Source organism: Drosophila hydei, unplaced genomic scaffold (assembly GCF_003285905.1).
Source record: "Drosophila hydei strain 15085-1641.00,03,60 unplaced genomic scaffold, DhydRS2 tig00000001-arrow-pilon, whole genome shotgun sequence".
Lineage (NCBI taxonomy): Eukaryota > Metazoa > Arthropoda > Insecta > Diptera > Drosophilidae > Drosophila > Drosophila hydei.
Window position 1 is genome coordinate 11,395,286 of NW_022045643.1, and position 17,497 is coordinate 11,412,782.

The following is a 17,497-nucleotide window of genomic DNA, read 5'->3' on the forward strand; positions in this document are numbered from 1 at the left end:
ACTGCAATGGCCAGGAGCTGGATCGAGGCCAGCAGGCTGCTGCTGTTGCTTCTGCTCATCCTGCAGCTCATCGCGGCGACGCCAGCGGCGCGCAATCCAAATTCATATGGCAACAGCAACAATATTTGGCGACACGTTCGCCTGGTAGCCAGCGGCAGCGCCACCTCTGTTCAAGAGCGCGAACGCAATGCCTATCAGCTGCTCAAGGCAAACAGCAGCAGCACCGCCTCCCCCACCACTACTACCAGCAGCACCACAACCACCACTAGCACCACCACCACAACATCTGCACCACGCCGCACCGCCAAGCAGCTACTGCGCCGCGAGGATCTGAACGTGCCCGAGAGTAATATTTCGAGTGCGGCGCGCTTGGAAATGTCCACCGAGTTCTTTGTGGTGCCCACCCTGATATCGAGCACCAGCAGCAATAGAAACAGCAGCGAAACTACCACTAAAGCCACGCCCACGCGCAGCCAGGGCGCCCGAGCACGCGCCGCCAACACGCCGCGTGCCACACAGAGCGGCGGTGCCACACCGCCCAGCATTGTGTCCACCACCCAGCTGCCGTTTGCAGGCCTACGCAAGGAGGTGTGGGTGGTGCCTGTATTGGTGCTGGCCAGCCTTACGATGCTTATGATGGGCGCCTTCGAGATCTTTGTGCTGTTTAAGGCCTGGCGCACTTCACCCTCGCGCCGTCATCTGTTTCTGGGTCAGATGCTACTGCTGGGCTTGTTTGCCTGCGCCGGATTGGGGGCTGTAATTACTGCACAGCCCACGTTGCTCAGCTGTGGCGCCATACGCTTTGGCGTGGGCGTGGCCTACGCCTTGGTATTTGCCGCACTGCTCGTTAAATGCGTGTTCCTAATCAGCTTGAATGGCGGCGTCTATTTGCCAGCACCGTACCAGGGCCTGCTGCTGCTCTTCGCTCTGCTCATCCAGGTGGCTATCGGAGCACAGTGGCTGCTGACACAACCACCCGAGATTTATACCACCAGTGTACCGGTCATGGGCAGCGGATTCCTGTCCACGACAGTCGCCTCGCAGACCAACTACTCGGCGCTCTTCTACCCGACATCCTACACCACGCTGGATGGCACGCCGGAGATCTACACGAGAATCGCGGCTGTGAGCACCGTGCTGATACCGTTATGCAAGACGCAGTTCTCTGAGCTGCTCTTCTCACTGATCTACATTGTGTTCCTCATTGTGTTCATTGCGGTGCTGGCGATAAAGTCGCGTGGCATTCGCGACAACTATCGAGAGGCGACATATATCGGTCTGGCCATTGGTGGCGCCATTCCCATCTGGCTGGGCTGGATGCTGTGCGGTCTGGCTGTGGCCGAGCGGCATAAGGACGCGTGCATTGCATTTGGATTGGTGGCAACGTCGGCCACCGTTTTCCTGGTCATGTTCATGCCGAAGGGCAGACAGCTGGCGGCAATGGGCAAGGAGGGTCTCTACGTTGAGGATCGGGAGGAGCAGTTCAGTTCGCTGAGTCGTGCCGGATCCGGCTATTCGCCATCCTTCTTTCACTTCAAGCCCATCAAGTATGGCGTCATGAGCGGCTGTGGCCTGCCAAATTCCGCTACGAATACCGGCCAGGGCCTCAGCTCCAAGCACTGTTCCAGTGCCAACAATGGCGGTGGTAAGTTTCCCCTACATCTAAGCAGCTTTCAATTCAATAATGTCACAATTGTCTGCAACGAATCACATTTGGCGGCACAGCCCATGCTACCGGGTGTCCCGGACTCTGTTTCCGACTCTGACGCTGGCCCTTGTCAGCTGCCAGTCTCAGAGCATTTTGTAATAACTTTCTTTTCTTGCCTCAGCAACAGCCTCAACACACATGTCGAGCAAAGGGGGTGGGGCCCGTACCGCCTTGGGGCGAACTCTTGAACTGCTGTTTATCTGTACGGTCGCTCTTTCTAAAAACAAAAGCCAAAGAAAAGCAAAAGTCTTAACTTTCATAGTTGATCTCCAAACGGTAGCCAACACACAGCACAGTGGCACAACAATTTAGCGTTAGAAAAACAATTAAAGTCAAATTTTATTACAATTTCATGAAAAAGCTTATGAAATTTATTATTTACAAGAATTGTTCAAGTTATCTCATGCTCTGTTTTATACTTTCTTCTCGCATTTCTACTAGACTAACTAGGCTAGTCTATAGGAAACAGAGTTTGGTCTTTTCTGAGTATAAGCATTTTTAAGCCTTTGCTGGACAGCTTCGAGGTATTTTGTACCACTGTGCAGCGACATTAACTGGGCTTAAAATTGTTTTACCATGCCTTGTAATTGTTTGGCATATTAATTTTCTCAACAGCCGCCGTGTAAGCCGAGTGTAAAAAGAGCATACAACATGCAGCAGCTATCCATCTGTCTATCTGACAGTCTGTCCGTCCGTCTGACAATCTGCTTGACTATCTCTGTATTCATTTGTCTTTTTGCCTCTATGCACTGGCTGCCTGAGTCTGCCTGGCTGCCTGTCTGCCTGGCTGCTTTCATTTTCGTTTCGGTGAGAACATCGCGCAGGTTCGTTGGTTAAGTCTTTTGATTTAGTTGCGGTTGCTGCTGCTTTCTTAATCATTTTTGATAACTGCTCGGGTCATTATTATTATTGTGCAAATGAGGCCATCAAGCAAGAGTATGTATTTATTAGTCAGATTTCACATCTGGTCATTAAGTGGTGTTAAATGTCATTGTCAATTGATAGAAATGGTCACGAGCCCCAGCAAATGGCACAGTCAAAGAGCAAGTGAAAATGTGACCAGCTTTTGCTCCACTGTCATTTATAAATCAAACTTAAACAAAATAAATATTTGGCAATGTTTTTGTTTAACTTTTCTAAACAACACAACAAAAGTCTTTGCACGTTCGCTTTCTAATGAAAGCAAAAACTGTTGGCCAGGGTGCTATTAGAGTAGATGGGGAGAGGGAGAGGGGCGGCAGGCAGGCGATGGATGTGCGTGTCCGAAACATGTAACACATTTTACACTTTACGTAATTTAATTAATGAAAAAACATAAAGTTTACGATTACATCAAGCAATCAAAAAAATTGTAAGGTAACAATCGAGCATACACGAAGCACAATTACGCTGTTACGTAAAGCTAGGCTAAGTCAATAAAGCCCAGTTTATTTATTGCCTTATGCAAGGTTTTTAATTCATAATTAACAGCTGATCTTATATTATATAAATAAGAATTTTAATCTGCTCTGTTCTTAAGGCTTGATATTTAGTCATCGTGTCGCTTAGCTTTAAAGTCATAAAACTTGAAATTGTTCCTTATTCTCGGACTTACAAGCCGCTTACATAACAATTCTCTTGGTTAGAGTATAAATGTTGCAATAATTTACCGAATTATAACAATGCGCCGATGGGCTTAAGTAGGAAGCATTTTATATGCTAGCTACTTGACGACGACGACTCTTTGAGTGTGTGTGTACGGATTGAGGCTCTTGCCACGCATGAAAGCAAGTATAACCAATACAAGGCACCGGCAGAGGTATAACTGGAGCTGGAGCTGGAGCTGTAGCTGGAGCCGTACAGCCCACAGCTGAAACGCTTCGTCTCACGCCAAGTGCCTGTGGGCAGCCTCACTCTGCGTCTGGGCCTAGCTATCGGTGCATAAAGAAAGCAAAACAAAGAGACACAGCAGACAGAGAGACAGATATACCAACAAAATATAGGTAGGTACATATATAGATAGATAAATGAAAGATATAGTACTTTTGCTAGCTACATATATACGTCAAACTGTCTGCAATTGAAAGTGCATTTGAGGGTACCAACAACAACAACAACAACGAGTACGACAAAAATGAAAAAAACGCCAACAACAAGAGATACAAATGTCTGGAGACACAGAGCTTAAAATCAAAGTTGGCACAGGGCTTAACAAGCAAACGGAGCAGCTTGAGTGCTGATCTGAGCTGAGCTGACATTATCGGTCCCGTCCCAGCTCCGGACTGTGGCATGTGTGTGGGTTGCGGCTGTGATTTCAGCCAAGCCAAGCCAAGCCAAAGTCGCGTCGAGCTGAGTTGCGTTGAGTGAAGTGAGCGAGGTTCAGGCAAAAGGGTTTTTGCTTGATTAAGGGCAAAAATGTAACATAAAAATAATAAAAAATAAAAATTGAAGCTCTACGTGGGCTGCTAAGGCAAAATAAAAATAAAAAAAAATAAAACTAATTTCCATAAACCAACGTGAACTGACTGAGAGATAACAAAAGACTTAGGCAACAAACTTGAAAAGACACTTTTAGGATATAAATCAAAACGTAGTCAATTCTCAAAAGCCTGAAGCTACTTTAAATTATCTCGAGCTCGAGGCGAGTTCTAATTAGTGTAGCATATTGAGCTGATAAATATGATTTTTAATGCATCTGATCGTAATCCCAGCTTTCAGCTTTTATGTTCAGTCTTCAGCAGAAGTGGAAAAAATTAAATTGAAATCGAAATTTAGCGGTAAGCTAGCAAATGAACCGTTCTTATATTCTTAGGTAAGACGGAACCCACCGTAAAATTGGTTTCTAATAAACCCACAATATCAAATTTCCTGTCAAACCCTGTCTCATAATATATACATGTGTGAGTGTGTGTGTGTATGTGTGTGTGGTCGTTCCCAGTAAGCAGTTCGGCACATAATTCACTGAGCAATTTGCAACAATAAACTAAACGACAGCTAACGGCGTTGACGCCAAGGAATGAGCCAAAGCCGAAGCCGTGGTCGGAGCAGAGGCCGCGCTCGATGATTGCCAAGGCAAAGGCAAAGGCAAAGGCAAGGCAGACGAGGAACGCAGATTGACAGCTTCAGCTACAGCTACAGCTACAACTACAACTACAGCTTCGCTTTTATCTGGGCAGAGCTCACCGGTCTGGTTGCTGTTGTTTGCTGTTTGCTGTTTGCTGTTTGTTATTGTTGCTACGACGCGTCGCCAACATGGCCAAGGATCGGCAAGCTGCTGACTCGCGATATGGCCGATATGAGCAGCCGCTGTTGCCGTTGATTGAACGCGCATAAACCGCTTGAAAAGAGTTCAAGGTTGCTCGCTTTAATTGAAGGCGCATTGTTGTAACAACTACAACTACAACTACAACGATGTTGATGATGACGACGACAGCAGCAACAGCCACCGCAGCAGGGAGCAAACGACGCGTTGACAGGCGTAGTCACAAAAATAGATACTCAGAGGGAGGTTCAGCAACTATGTGGGTTTACTATAATAAGGCAAACGTATAAAGCTATAAATATATCATATATACTCGTATACTCTATACTATAAATGACCAACTGTTAAATAAGACTGTCTCATAAATATACATATGCTTGATCTTCATTAAGGATTTCGTCGCTTCTGCTTATTAAAAGCAGAAACCTTCAAGAGTTAGATACACAAAGATGTGAATTGAGCAATAGAAAATAAGGCCGATTTAATCAACAATTGTTTAAAAATATTTTTTTGTATAGGTTTAAGCCCTAAGGTGACCAAGTACTTAGTGGAGCATCCCATTATTTAGGTACTTCCGCCGCTGTTGCATGATGAAATCATTTTTTTTTCTTCTCATCTCGTTTCGTTTCTCGGCCGTTGTTGTCGCTGGTTTTTCAATGATGTGTCGCCGTCAGGCACTTGAACTGACGATGGCCACTTGGTCAGTAAGGTGGTTGTGGATGCATCTGGCGTTGGCCTTTGTTCTCTGCGACAGCGCATTTTTTCGTAATTTTATTGAGTGACTTTATGCCAGGCAGCTACATATATAAAATCAATCATTCAAGCCAATGCTGCAGCGACGACAATAACAATCGCAATCACACAAATAATAACAACTACAACAATAATGCTAATTCATTGATTTGTCTGCGTCGTTGTTGCTGTTGTTGTTGTTGTCAACTTGGGTACCTGGTTGGGAAGGTTAAGCGCAGCTTGGAGCGCTGTTGCGGAAGTTTTTGTCTTGCCCGCTCATGTTTATCTATGGGATATATCAATACTTATACACTAAGTCGTCAGAGGAGGCCACATTCTGGCATATCCATTTAACTGTGCCGACGTTAAGAGCTTGAACACTTGAAAAGCTAATCGATTTCTCAGTGAGTTTGATCGCTTGAATAAACAACTAGAAAGCAAGAAAGTTCTGTTATAATTAGCATAGCTCGCCAATTCCAATTCTTACTCGAATCGTCTTAACCTAGAATGGTGTAAACAAGTCAACTAGTCTGTTGCCAAAAGTCTTTTGTTAAACAATTTACAAACTTTCAGACCATATAAACTATCCCCAGCATTATAATCGAAATCGTTTTACATGTTGGCATAGAGAAACTAGATTATAAACTGAAGCGGCTAACAATACAAATTTTTATTAAAATTTACCCTTTACTTCGGATTGACTCTACAATAGAACTGTTCTTCTCAAAGAAAAAAAAAATAAAATAAAACAAGTTTTTGGCTAAGTTCGTTTGGTGAAAGATATTTTATGATCGTGTAATACAATCGGTCGTATTAACAAGCTCCATTGACCTTCGCCTGGCTTTCTTGTGGCATAATTAATAAGCTGTCCACGCTAAGATTGTTCGTGGGGACTTACAAAAACATTTGTAAATTGTTTTTGTGGTCAAGCTAGGATACTCTTTTAACTCTCAGTTAAACGAAGCTCAATAAATTATAAATAGTTTTATTTTGTATTTGCAAATGTATTCCAAACACATCAACAATCTCTAAAGACTTTTATTTCGTCAAATTCTTCAACTTTAAACACTAAAAAGCCAACTTCATCGCTTCGAGTGGTTCATTGAATTACGTTGACCAGCATCAGCTGTCAAAAATATAGAAAAAAAATCGATTAGCCTCAATTGTTCTAAGCCCTCTTCAAAGCACACAAAACCAAAGACTTAGGCAACGAACTTGAAATTGAAAAACAAAAATCAAATTGAGGCGAACACAAAATGGACCGCAAAGAACGATGACGATGACTATGGCGTAACGTACAAATCTGTGAAGTACGTGTTGCTGAGTATCTTTACTGTATCTGCCTCTGTGTATGTGTGTTCGTAACTTAATATATGAGTCGGGTAAATGCTGCAGCACGTGCTTGAAACGAGCGTCGCTGTATATTACCACAAAATTATAGCGGTTTTGCAATAACAGCAATAACAGCGCCCCACTCAAAGTCGAGCCTGAACCTCTAGCTGGATGATATTTAAGTTTTGCCTAGAAATAGCAGCCGCTGCCGCTGCCGCTGCCATCGACGACTAGGAGCTCGACTTGGACGACGATGTAAACGTAATCGATAACCAGTTCCGAATTGTTGCAATGAAACCGAAAGCGGAAAAGCCAAGCGATTGAAGTAGTCAGCCAGGCAGTTAGCCAAGCGAGTGGAGCAGCAGCCACAGCTACAGCTATAGCCACAGCCACAGCCGCAGCAAGAGCCAATGAGCCAATGAGCCATGCCAACTGCATACGTTAAATTATTACGCTAAATTGGTCAAGACGCTGGCAACGCAACTTTTTACGGTATCGAGCATTGGTTGAGATTGGCACCGCCTGTTCGCGGTTAAGACAGCACGCACTTAATGCAAATTGAATTGTAGCAATTTGAAGGTCATACGCTCTTGCCCAAAATATGCAAATTGCTAAGCCCAGCGTATTGTGGGCATGTGAAAAATGCTTTTCTTCCGCCTAGAGCGTGGCTAAGCGCTCGCTAGCTGCCAGCCACGTTCATGACAATGAACTCTCTACACAGAGTGCTCCCAACGAACGTGGCCAATTAGTTATAATGCTGCTTCGTGATATCACAACATCTGGCAACTCACTCTCGAAGTACACACACACAGTGAGAGAAGAAGAAGTCAGAGAACAGAACCCCAGACCAGAGACCTTACAGCTCTAGCAGCAGACCCCTCAGATCTAGCTGTAGCTGAAGCTAGAGCCGGAGCCAATAAGGAAAAACTCGACGCTCGCCAAGGAAATTACTCAAGTCTGCAAAGTATGTAGCAACAAACAACAACAATAAGAATAGTCTGCAATACGGATAGAACAACGACAACAAAAACAACAACAACAGCAGCAACAGCCACAACAAAAGTGAACAATGACAATCTGCACGTAGCAATCAGTCAACGTGCGGCAGTTGGTTTAACTTTAACTTGTTGCCAGCGATAGTACGTGTGAGCGAGAAGGCGGGAGGGAGAGAGAAAAAGAAGAAGAGAAAAGGGGCTATGGAGAGTTAGCGAGGTAGGCGGTTAGATCCGAGAACTTCCCGTAAACGACAACTGCAAAATGCAAAACGTGGAAAAACTTTAGCGGTTAGCTGACTGTCAATAGAGATGAGCAATAATGAGCTGCAAAAATATTTAAGTATACTTAAATAACCAAAAATATTAAACAACTGCCTTATTTGACTTTCTAATAATTAATTAACTTACATCAATTTTTTTTAACATTTTTATTTTTTATTAATGCGTTTTAATGAAAACATTTTTTGTCTTCTCAAAAAAAAAAATAAAAATAAAAAATAAATTTTATTTTAAAATCCCTGTATTTATAAATATTTAGCATATGCAATTTACAAGAAATCACAGAACCAAGAGAATAATTCAAATTGAGTAAAGAACTAATTTGATGTAAAGAGCTTTAGAGCTTTAGAACTATATATAAATAACAATATAATGTTTGAAAATATTCAAGTGACAGTGACTATCGCTGTCATCAGTCACTGTCATCTCTAGCGAGCTGTGACTTAAACGCCCACACATGCAAACGCGGATGCACCAACACTGATGCGCTGCGAAACACGCACGAAGGAAGGCCAGCGCCGTTGAGCCTGGTCATACATATTTGCACTTAATTAGCCGCTTATTTTGCTATTGTTTCTTGTTGTTGTTCCTGTTGGAGGAGAGAATAGACAGCTGGGCAAGTGGCAGCAGAAGCAGCCACAAAGTGGCATATTTTATGCAAGCGAGCATAATTCATAATTGTAAAGTGAGCTGACAGACGTTTTAGCACTGCCAGAATCAGCGCTCACTGCGCAGTTAGTAACTAGAAATCTTATTTGCTGAGTTCCAAATGGAGTCAGGCAGCGGCAGCAGCAGCAGCAGCAGCATTGGCCGTGCTCCAAGAATTAAGCCAAATTTGCCGCTTCAGCTGGCGGCTAAACAGCAGCCGCAAAACTAGTTTGCAAATGTGCATGCAAACACACTCACACACACACACACTAGCGCGCACACACACATGCACATTTATACACATGTATTTTCATTTTCTGACACATAATTCCAGATTCACAGCTCGTGCGCCGCCAGAGCAGCCAGGCAGCAGAAACAAGCGAGCTTAATTGCAGTATTTGTTCTAAGTTAATTAGAAAACCAAGACTGTGAAGCAGCAGAGGCGGGGCCCGCGGGGAAGCTTGGGCTGGAGAAAAGCTAAAGAAAAGCCAACACTCAGATAGATGGCGCATGTGTGTAACTGCTGCATTTAACACTGTCAAGAGTTCAGCAGTCGCAGTCACAGCCACAGTCACAGCCGCAGCAGTCCCAGTCCCAGTGTCCAGTTTTAGCAATTCTAGAGTCTACTTTTTTTTATCTCAGTCTCTGTTATTTTTGTTCGGTTTTTATGTCATTAACATACTTTGCCGTGTGTACCCTATAAATGTTCTTGTGTGTGTATGTTACTTTGGCCTGCAAGCTGTTGAAAATATAATAATCATAATTTATAAGCATGTCTGAAAAATCGGGCAGCGACAGCATTCAGCTGCCGCCGAGTTAGGCTCGCCAAGGCGCTCATTGTTGATTGGTTCACATTTGTTTGGCTTTGCATTTTAAGTTATATTTATACGTGTATGTGCATAAATACCTCTATATAAGTTGACTCTAATGATAAGCTCATGCTCAGTCCAAAAATATAGAACTTAAGACGTGCTCACACAAAAGACTTAAGCCACAAACTTGATGAAGTATTTGCTTGATTAGGACAAGTTAGTTGTGCATAATTCTGTGTTATTAATGCAATTAGATATACTTCATTACTGTAGTCTAGTGATGGACTGATGGCTTCAATTAAAATTTCTTTTTCGTAAAATCTTTCAAGAATTTGCTTATATTAATTTCCATTTACACGTAGTTTGACAAAATATAGATTTTAGTATTTAATTATACTTTTGAGTCTTCTTTGCTAAATACAATGGTTGGTTCCACTTAAGCTTTACAGTTAGTTTTTCTTATATTTTATTATTTTTAAAGACACCGATTTTGAGGCACAATATTTTTCGGTTTGGGATCGATTTCTTTGGAGCTGGTCTCACAATTTTTTTACAGCTTTCAAACCTTCACACTTCTTATAAATTATAGCTGTAATATCACTGAAGTTCTCATAACGCAATAAAACTATTTCTATTCGTTTATCAATTTCCTAAGGTACCTAATAAACGAAAAAAGATAACAGATCGTATTTCGAAATATTTTCTTGTTTCAAACAAAAATAAAATAGAGTTATATAAGTCGGTCACCCTGATTGGCATGATAAAGTTAAAAGCGTCTTATGACTCGATGTGCTGTTAATGACCTTGTCGCAGAAAAACTGTAATAAGCCAAAGTGATGTTTGAATTCCTACGAAAAACGCTTTGGGTTTTGCTCAATACGATAAACGAGCCACAATCAGCCGCACGAAGACTTTCTCTATGGCTTGAGGGTGTTATAATATAATGTTGGCCCATTGACACGAAAGGTTTTAGCTCCATTCGCGCACAGATTTGACATCATTAAGCTCATAAATTGCTGTTTAGCGGGCGCCTTGGCGAGAGCCGAGAGTGTGAAATATGGCAGAGTAATTTATTATTTGGGTTGTTGCCCAGTTGGGTCAGCGTGGTCAGCGGTTAGGGCCGCAATCTGTGCCCAATGCAAAAATTGTGACATCTATTTGAAATCTCCGTTTGTGATTTGCCATTAAGTTTTAGATCTAAGCTGCCTTGCACTCAATTTTTCTATATATATTCATATTTTTCTATCATATCATTTTTGTCAACTCATCAAAACATCATCATCGCCAACACATTATCATGATCATCATCATCATCATCTTAACACAAAACTTTTCATTGCAACGGCTACAACATAAAAAAAATATCAAATGGTCTCCTTCATCGAATTGTCAACATCATGCATTCAAAATTCTTGTCACGCTCACAACTCTCGCGCACGCACGATCACACACACACAAACACACACACCACATACAACATACATTACATAATCATTCGATGTTGTTTTTGTAATTTGTATTATTTTATTCATCAATCATTTCGACACAATCGCGATCAGTCGTTCGACCTGTAAAGACGTGAATTCGAACAGCCTTCGCTTAAGCTCTACTGCTGCAGAGTTCTAAAAATAGAACTTTGCGGTGCATTCTTCAACGCAACAGCAACAAAAACCGCACACGCAGCGTTTTCTTATCGCTTGCTTCCGCGTAACTCAATTGCTTTAATTGCAATTTACGAAATTTCGTCGCTTGGCGCGAGTGCGCCTGCACTCAAAAGCACAATCCGCGATGACATCTAATGTCAATAACCTCGCTACAGCTGTAAAGGTAAATGCAGAAATGCAAGCCCAGCTTAACGTTGTGATGGCAAATAGGCAAGCCTCCATCATGCCAATAAACTCAAAAATAGATATCGCCTCCGTGCAAGGCATCACTAACAACAAAAACACGAAACGTAAACAGCCAAATTCACCAAAAACCATCAAGAAAAGGCTCATCTTCGACGAACCAAGCACCAGCAATGCAGCATTAATATCAGAAAATCGATTTTCACTGCTCGTAGAAGAAGATGAAGACTACAGCGAATCACCTGTAGCTCCAGAAGCCCCAGTATTGACCGACCAGCAAACTACACCGAAACCTCGTCCGCCCCCCATATGGTGTCCAAACATCAAGTCTGTGGCCCTACTTCAACAGATAATAGATAAAGTAATTGATGCTAAATCATACGTAATTAAGCCAAAGAAGAATAACATAGGTGTATTAACCCAATGCAGTGAGGACTATCGCAGAGTTATAGACCACTTTACTAAGCTGGAATTGGAGTTCCACTGCTACCAGCTTAAGGAGGACAAACCATATAGAGTCGTGTTCAAAGGGCTTCACTCCAGCACTGATACAACACTAATTAAAAAGGAATTGGAAACCAAAGGCCACACAATTACAAATGTGCACAACCCACTGAGCCGTATGGACAAAACACCGCTAAATATATTTTTTGTTGACGTGGCTCAGGCCCCCAACAACAAAGAAATTTTGGACATTCGAGTTGTCTGCAGGCAACGCTGCACAGTGGAACTGCCAAGAAGATACAACGACCTGACACAATGCCATCGCTGTCAAGAATTTGGACACACACAACGCTACTGCCACAAAGCTCCCAGATGTGTGCGTTGCGCCGGGAAACACGCATCCAAAGACTGCACCCGCGAAAAGGACCAGGCACCAACTTGTGTGCACTGTGAGTTACAGCACCCAGCCAACTATAAGGGCTGCCAAGTATACAAGCGGTTGCGCAAATTGCAATCCCCAGCACAAAAAAGGAGTCCCACACAAACACCGTCTACGGGTCCGAGTACTGCTTCCGAAATTACAAGGCCCCGGAGCATTACCCAAGCCACGAGCTTTGCAACGCCTATTAGTGGTGTTTCTTACGCACAGGCCGCTAGAGGTGGACCGTCAAATAAGAATACCACAAGTGACACTTTGTTCACTGAAATGCTTCAGCAACAACAACGTCAGTTTGACGCAATTAATGCCGAGCTCAAAGCGATGCGAGAAGTACAATCCCAACAAGCAACCATGCTAAACAGTTTAATGGCCATCATAACCAAGCTTGCCTACAAATAATGGCTTTACGTGTGGGTATCTGGAACGCCAATGGCCTGAGAAACAAGACTCAGGAACTGGCTGCGTTTCTCTCACAAGAAAACATAGATATAATGTTAATAACAGAAACTCATGAGTGCCCCACTACACAAATTTTCGGATACGAACACTATCAGGCTCATGGTGAAGGAGCAAACTGCTTTGGTGGATCCTCAATCCTCATACGAGCAACAATACCGCATACACCTTTACTGCCAATTTGCAACGCAACAATGCAGGTCTCAGCCATCACCCTGCCTACGTCTATTGGAGCGATCGAAGTTGCGTCAATTTATCTTCCGCCAAACACTGGTCTGTGTGATCATCACATGGAACAGGTTCTAGGCCAAAGGTTGAATAAGACCCTCATCGGCGGCGACTGGAATGGATGGCACCCATTTTGGGGAAGCAATAGTGCGAATCGTCGCGGAGAAGTCATATTTGAGGCGATTCAAAACTTACAATTCAGCATATTGGCGACTGGAGCCCCCACCCGTTACCCAATTAATGGACACAGGCCCTCGGCAATCGACTTCGCTGTCTACAAAGGCATCTGTGACCGGCAATTGACCATTGAAGAATCCTTGGACCTATCCTCTGACCACCTGCCACTAATAGTCACAATCCACGCGCAGCCACAGCCCTTGCCCATTAGGAAACAACTACTGCCAGCAGGATCAGATTTAGGAGTCTTTAGGCGCGAGCTCCATTACTCTTTGCACATAGAAATGGAACTTAACACTCCTGAAGACGTGGACTACGCAGCAAACAAACTGCAGGAAGAAATAGTCAAAGCTGCGCACCAAGCCGCCCCACCATCTTGCCAAACAAGACAACAGTCTCCGTACAACATCCCCCTCACCTTGGAGGCCCAACACCTACTAATACACAAAAGATGGGCCAGGAGACGCTGGTTAAGATTACGCACGCCTGATGCCAAATCCATGTACAACGAAGCCACGAGGCATCTTAAAGCTGCTCTCGCCCTGCTTCAAAAGAGGTGTATCAGCGATGCGCTGGTACGAGCTGAATCGCCCACTGACGCAGAGTTTCAATTATGGAAATTTACAAGAAAGCTCAAACGGCAGCCAATACGACGTCATCCCATTCGGAGCATTTCTGGTTCCTGGCACATTGGAGACGAAGCTCAAGCTGAGGCTTTTGCAAACCACCTTCAAGACCAATTCACGCCGGTGATTACCGCAGAGGCCTCAGAAATCGAAGCAACAGAAGACATCGTTCTCTCGCCCCTCCCAGCTGAAGACCAGATAACTGGATGTACAAAAGAAGAGGTTCTTGAACACATCAGAAGAGTGAAGGCAAAAAAAAATCCCCTGGATATGATCTAATAAACGGCAGAGTCCTTAGAGCACTGCCTGACTCCACCATAGACTACATAACTATGGTGTACAACGCCATGCTCCGCATCCGGCACTTTCCAGCCTGCTGGAAGCGCGCCGTGATTGTGATGATTCCTAAGCCTGGCAAACCCGTGGGAGAAATTGAGTCGTACAGACCAATTAGCCTGTTGCCAGTACTCTCCAAAATATTCGAAAGAATATTTCTGGAACGAGTACTGACACATCTGGGACGCCAGGAGGCCATTCCAAACCATCAGTTTGGCTTCAGGAGACAGCATGGAACACCGGAACAGGTTCACAGAGTTGTGCACCATATCCTTGGAGCCTTTGAAGAAAAGATGTACTGCTCTGCCGTCTTTTTAGACATCAAACAGGCGTTTGATCGAGTTTGGCACCTGGGACTGCTGCAGAAAGTGAGGACCACCCTTCCAGCCCCATTTTTCGCGTTGCTATCCTCATACCTTATTGGAAGAACCTTCCAAGTGTCAAGGGGGCAAACAGTATCCTTGACTAGACCAATTATGGCTGGAGTACCACAGGGTAGTGTTCTAGGCCCAACACTTTATACTTTATTCACAGGAGATATGCCAACTCCCGAGCCAAATATAGGAAGTACAGATGCAGTACTCATAGCGACCTATGCAGATGACACCGCCATCTTATCACGTCACGTATCTGCGCAAGAAGCTTCAGACTCACTACAAAAATATCTGGACTCTTTCGGACGCTGGGCAAAACGGTGGTGTATCACCATTAATGCACAAAAGTCTGTACATACTACCTTCGCCACTAGAAGAGGAGATTGCCCAAGCGTTGCATTGGGGCCCACTATTCCCAAAGCCTCAAAAGTAAAGTACCTTGGTATCACTCTTGACAGAAGGCTGACTTTTAAAGCGCACATAAGTCAAGTAACCTCAAAATGCAAAAGCAAGCTAAAAACCCTCGACTGGATGCTGAGAGCTTCAAGCAAGTTGTCTTACAGCAGCAAGGCCGCCATCTACAAGGCAATAGTTGTCCCAACCTTCGTATATGGTATCTCTCTATGGGGCTCCTCGGCGAAGACTACAAGGAACAAAATTCAGACCCTGCAGAATAAAGCACTACGCAGATGGACTGGAGCCAGCTGGTTTGTAAGAAACTCAGTCTTACATAGGGATTTAGCAATTCCCACAGTTGCTGAACTCATTGGGCGACACAGTTCAAGATACGCGGACAGACTTGCAGCGCATCCTAACCATCTCGCAAGCAACCTGGCTATAAACAACAATAGGCGAAGACTGAAGAGATTGCATCCTCTAGACAATATTAGAACTAATTAAGATAGTAGCTACAAGTGCAGAATAATTGGCATATCTGCCCTCCCATTAGTTAAGGTTTAGAGCTAAATGCGCTATAGAGTCTAAGACAATAAGCTGCAACAAAATAAAGAAATAAAAACGAAAAAAAAAAAAAAAAAAAAAAAAAATCATTTCGAATGTTTCTCTCATTTTTGGTTATGTTTCCGGTATTTTACCTTATTGAAATTTAATTAAATTTACATTTATTGTTAAAAATATATATACATATATATACATATATACCTTTTTTTATATGTGTGGCACAACAAAATAATTACTGTAAATATGTTTATTCCATATATGTATTTATGCATATGTCTCTGTGTGTGTGTGTGTATCACGGCTGGGCTTAAAATTTGGTTTGGTATGGAATATCGATATACTGCACACTCGCACACGCACACGTACACAATCACACACATACACACACACACACGGCAACAAAACCCTTGCACACGAACTATGGGTTCCGGGCCAGCAGATCGAGTCGCTTTGGTCACCGCCGCACCGCCGAGCTATACACGTATGTATCACTATTTTCCAGCACATTTGAGCGCGCACCCGTTCTGTTATTACCCACCCGCACCACCACCACCACCACCGCCTGCACCGCCCACACAACTGGCCACACCGTTGACCCTCAAACAGCTGGGTAACTCGCTTACCTCCATGACACAGGCGGCGCAATTGGCCAAAACGCTGCGCTATGCGCCAGGTAATAACAACTACGTTGTTTAGTTCTACTTCTTTAGCTACAGATGTTTTTTTAGGTATTTTCAAAGATTATTAATAGCAAGTTTATAATTTAACAATAGAAAATTGAGAAAAAAATAAGAGATTGTAAATCTTTTATAGTTTATATAAAACTTATATTATATTGAAGTACTACTAACAATTGTCTTATTCTAGCTAAGTTCGTATATCGTATATCATCCTTCTCTTAGGGGTGTATATATATATATATATATACATGTACCTCCAAAACTTTTCCGTCAGCCCGTAGAATGTCCGTCAGTCCGCTAGCCATCCCAAATATATATTCTAAAAATAAAATAAAAATCTATAATTGGAACCGTTTTCCACACAGCAAGTTTATGTAAGCTACTTGGCCTGGAATCAAAAGACAGCGTAACATAATAAATTAAAAACTTAAAGATTAACATTGTATAGAAATACAGATCTGCTGATAGAAAAGCTTGTTTTGAATTGTTCGCTCGAAATACTCAAGTTTATATAGACTTCTCTGATCTAACTAATCTAGAATATTTACTTCTAAGTTCAATTAACTGATAACGGATACCTGACAATATTTAATCTCTGACCTACTCGAAATACTAATACATTATCTTGACATGTCGTTCTTTCCCTCTCTCTCTCTCTCTGCATGGACAGGCATGTTTATACGACCCGACGAAACGAATCTCTATACGACGCTGGAGCCCACTTTGAGCAGCAATCCGAATGTTTATTTTCAGCGAAGCGGCGCGGTCCATCCCGGAATATTGTACTGACTGGAGGAGCAAAGGAAGATGGCAGAGAATCACTGGAGCTATCGAGAGCACTGGAACTGAGTATTTTTTCTTAATATTAAGCTGCAGCACATAGCGCTCCCACACACACACACACACACACATACACACACAACCCTAATACGGCTCCCAAGGAGCAGCAATAAGTGAATAAATGGAATAATTAGTTTAATACATTTGTCATAACTGCTAAGCTTTTAGTATAAGCAATGGAACACGATATATGAAAATATAAATATGTATGCTTAGAGTCGATATATGATGATATATATATTAGCCTAACTAAGTACCCATAATACGCACTTTAAACAATGAGATTTTGGTAAATTTGTAGTCTTAGATTACGCTACGATTCGAGCTCGAATTGGATTTGCAA

The 17,497-nt window shown here is 43.0% G+C and overlaps 1 protein-coding gene across 1 annotated transcript; it reads left to right on the top strand.

Moving 5' to 3' along the window:
- The first annotated feature begins 6 nt into the window (after window positions 1-6).
- Window positions 7-17,297, top strand: LOC111600982. Its single transcript, XM_023317372.2, has 3 exons — window positions 7-1,645; window positions 16,074-16,307; window positions 16,985-17,297. Exons 1-3 carry the CDS (start codon window positions 7-9, stop codon window positions 17,101-17,103), a joined length of 1,992 nt encoding a protein of 663 aa, XP_023173140.1. The 3' UTR covers window positions 17,104-17,297.
- Window positions 17,298-17,497: the final 200 nt, after the last annotated feature.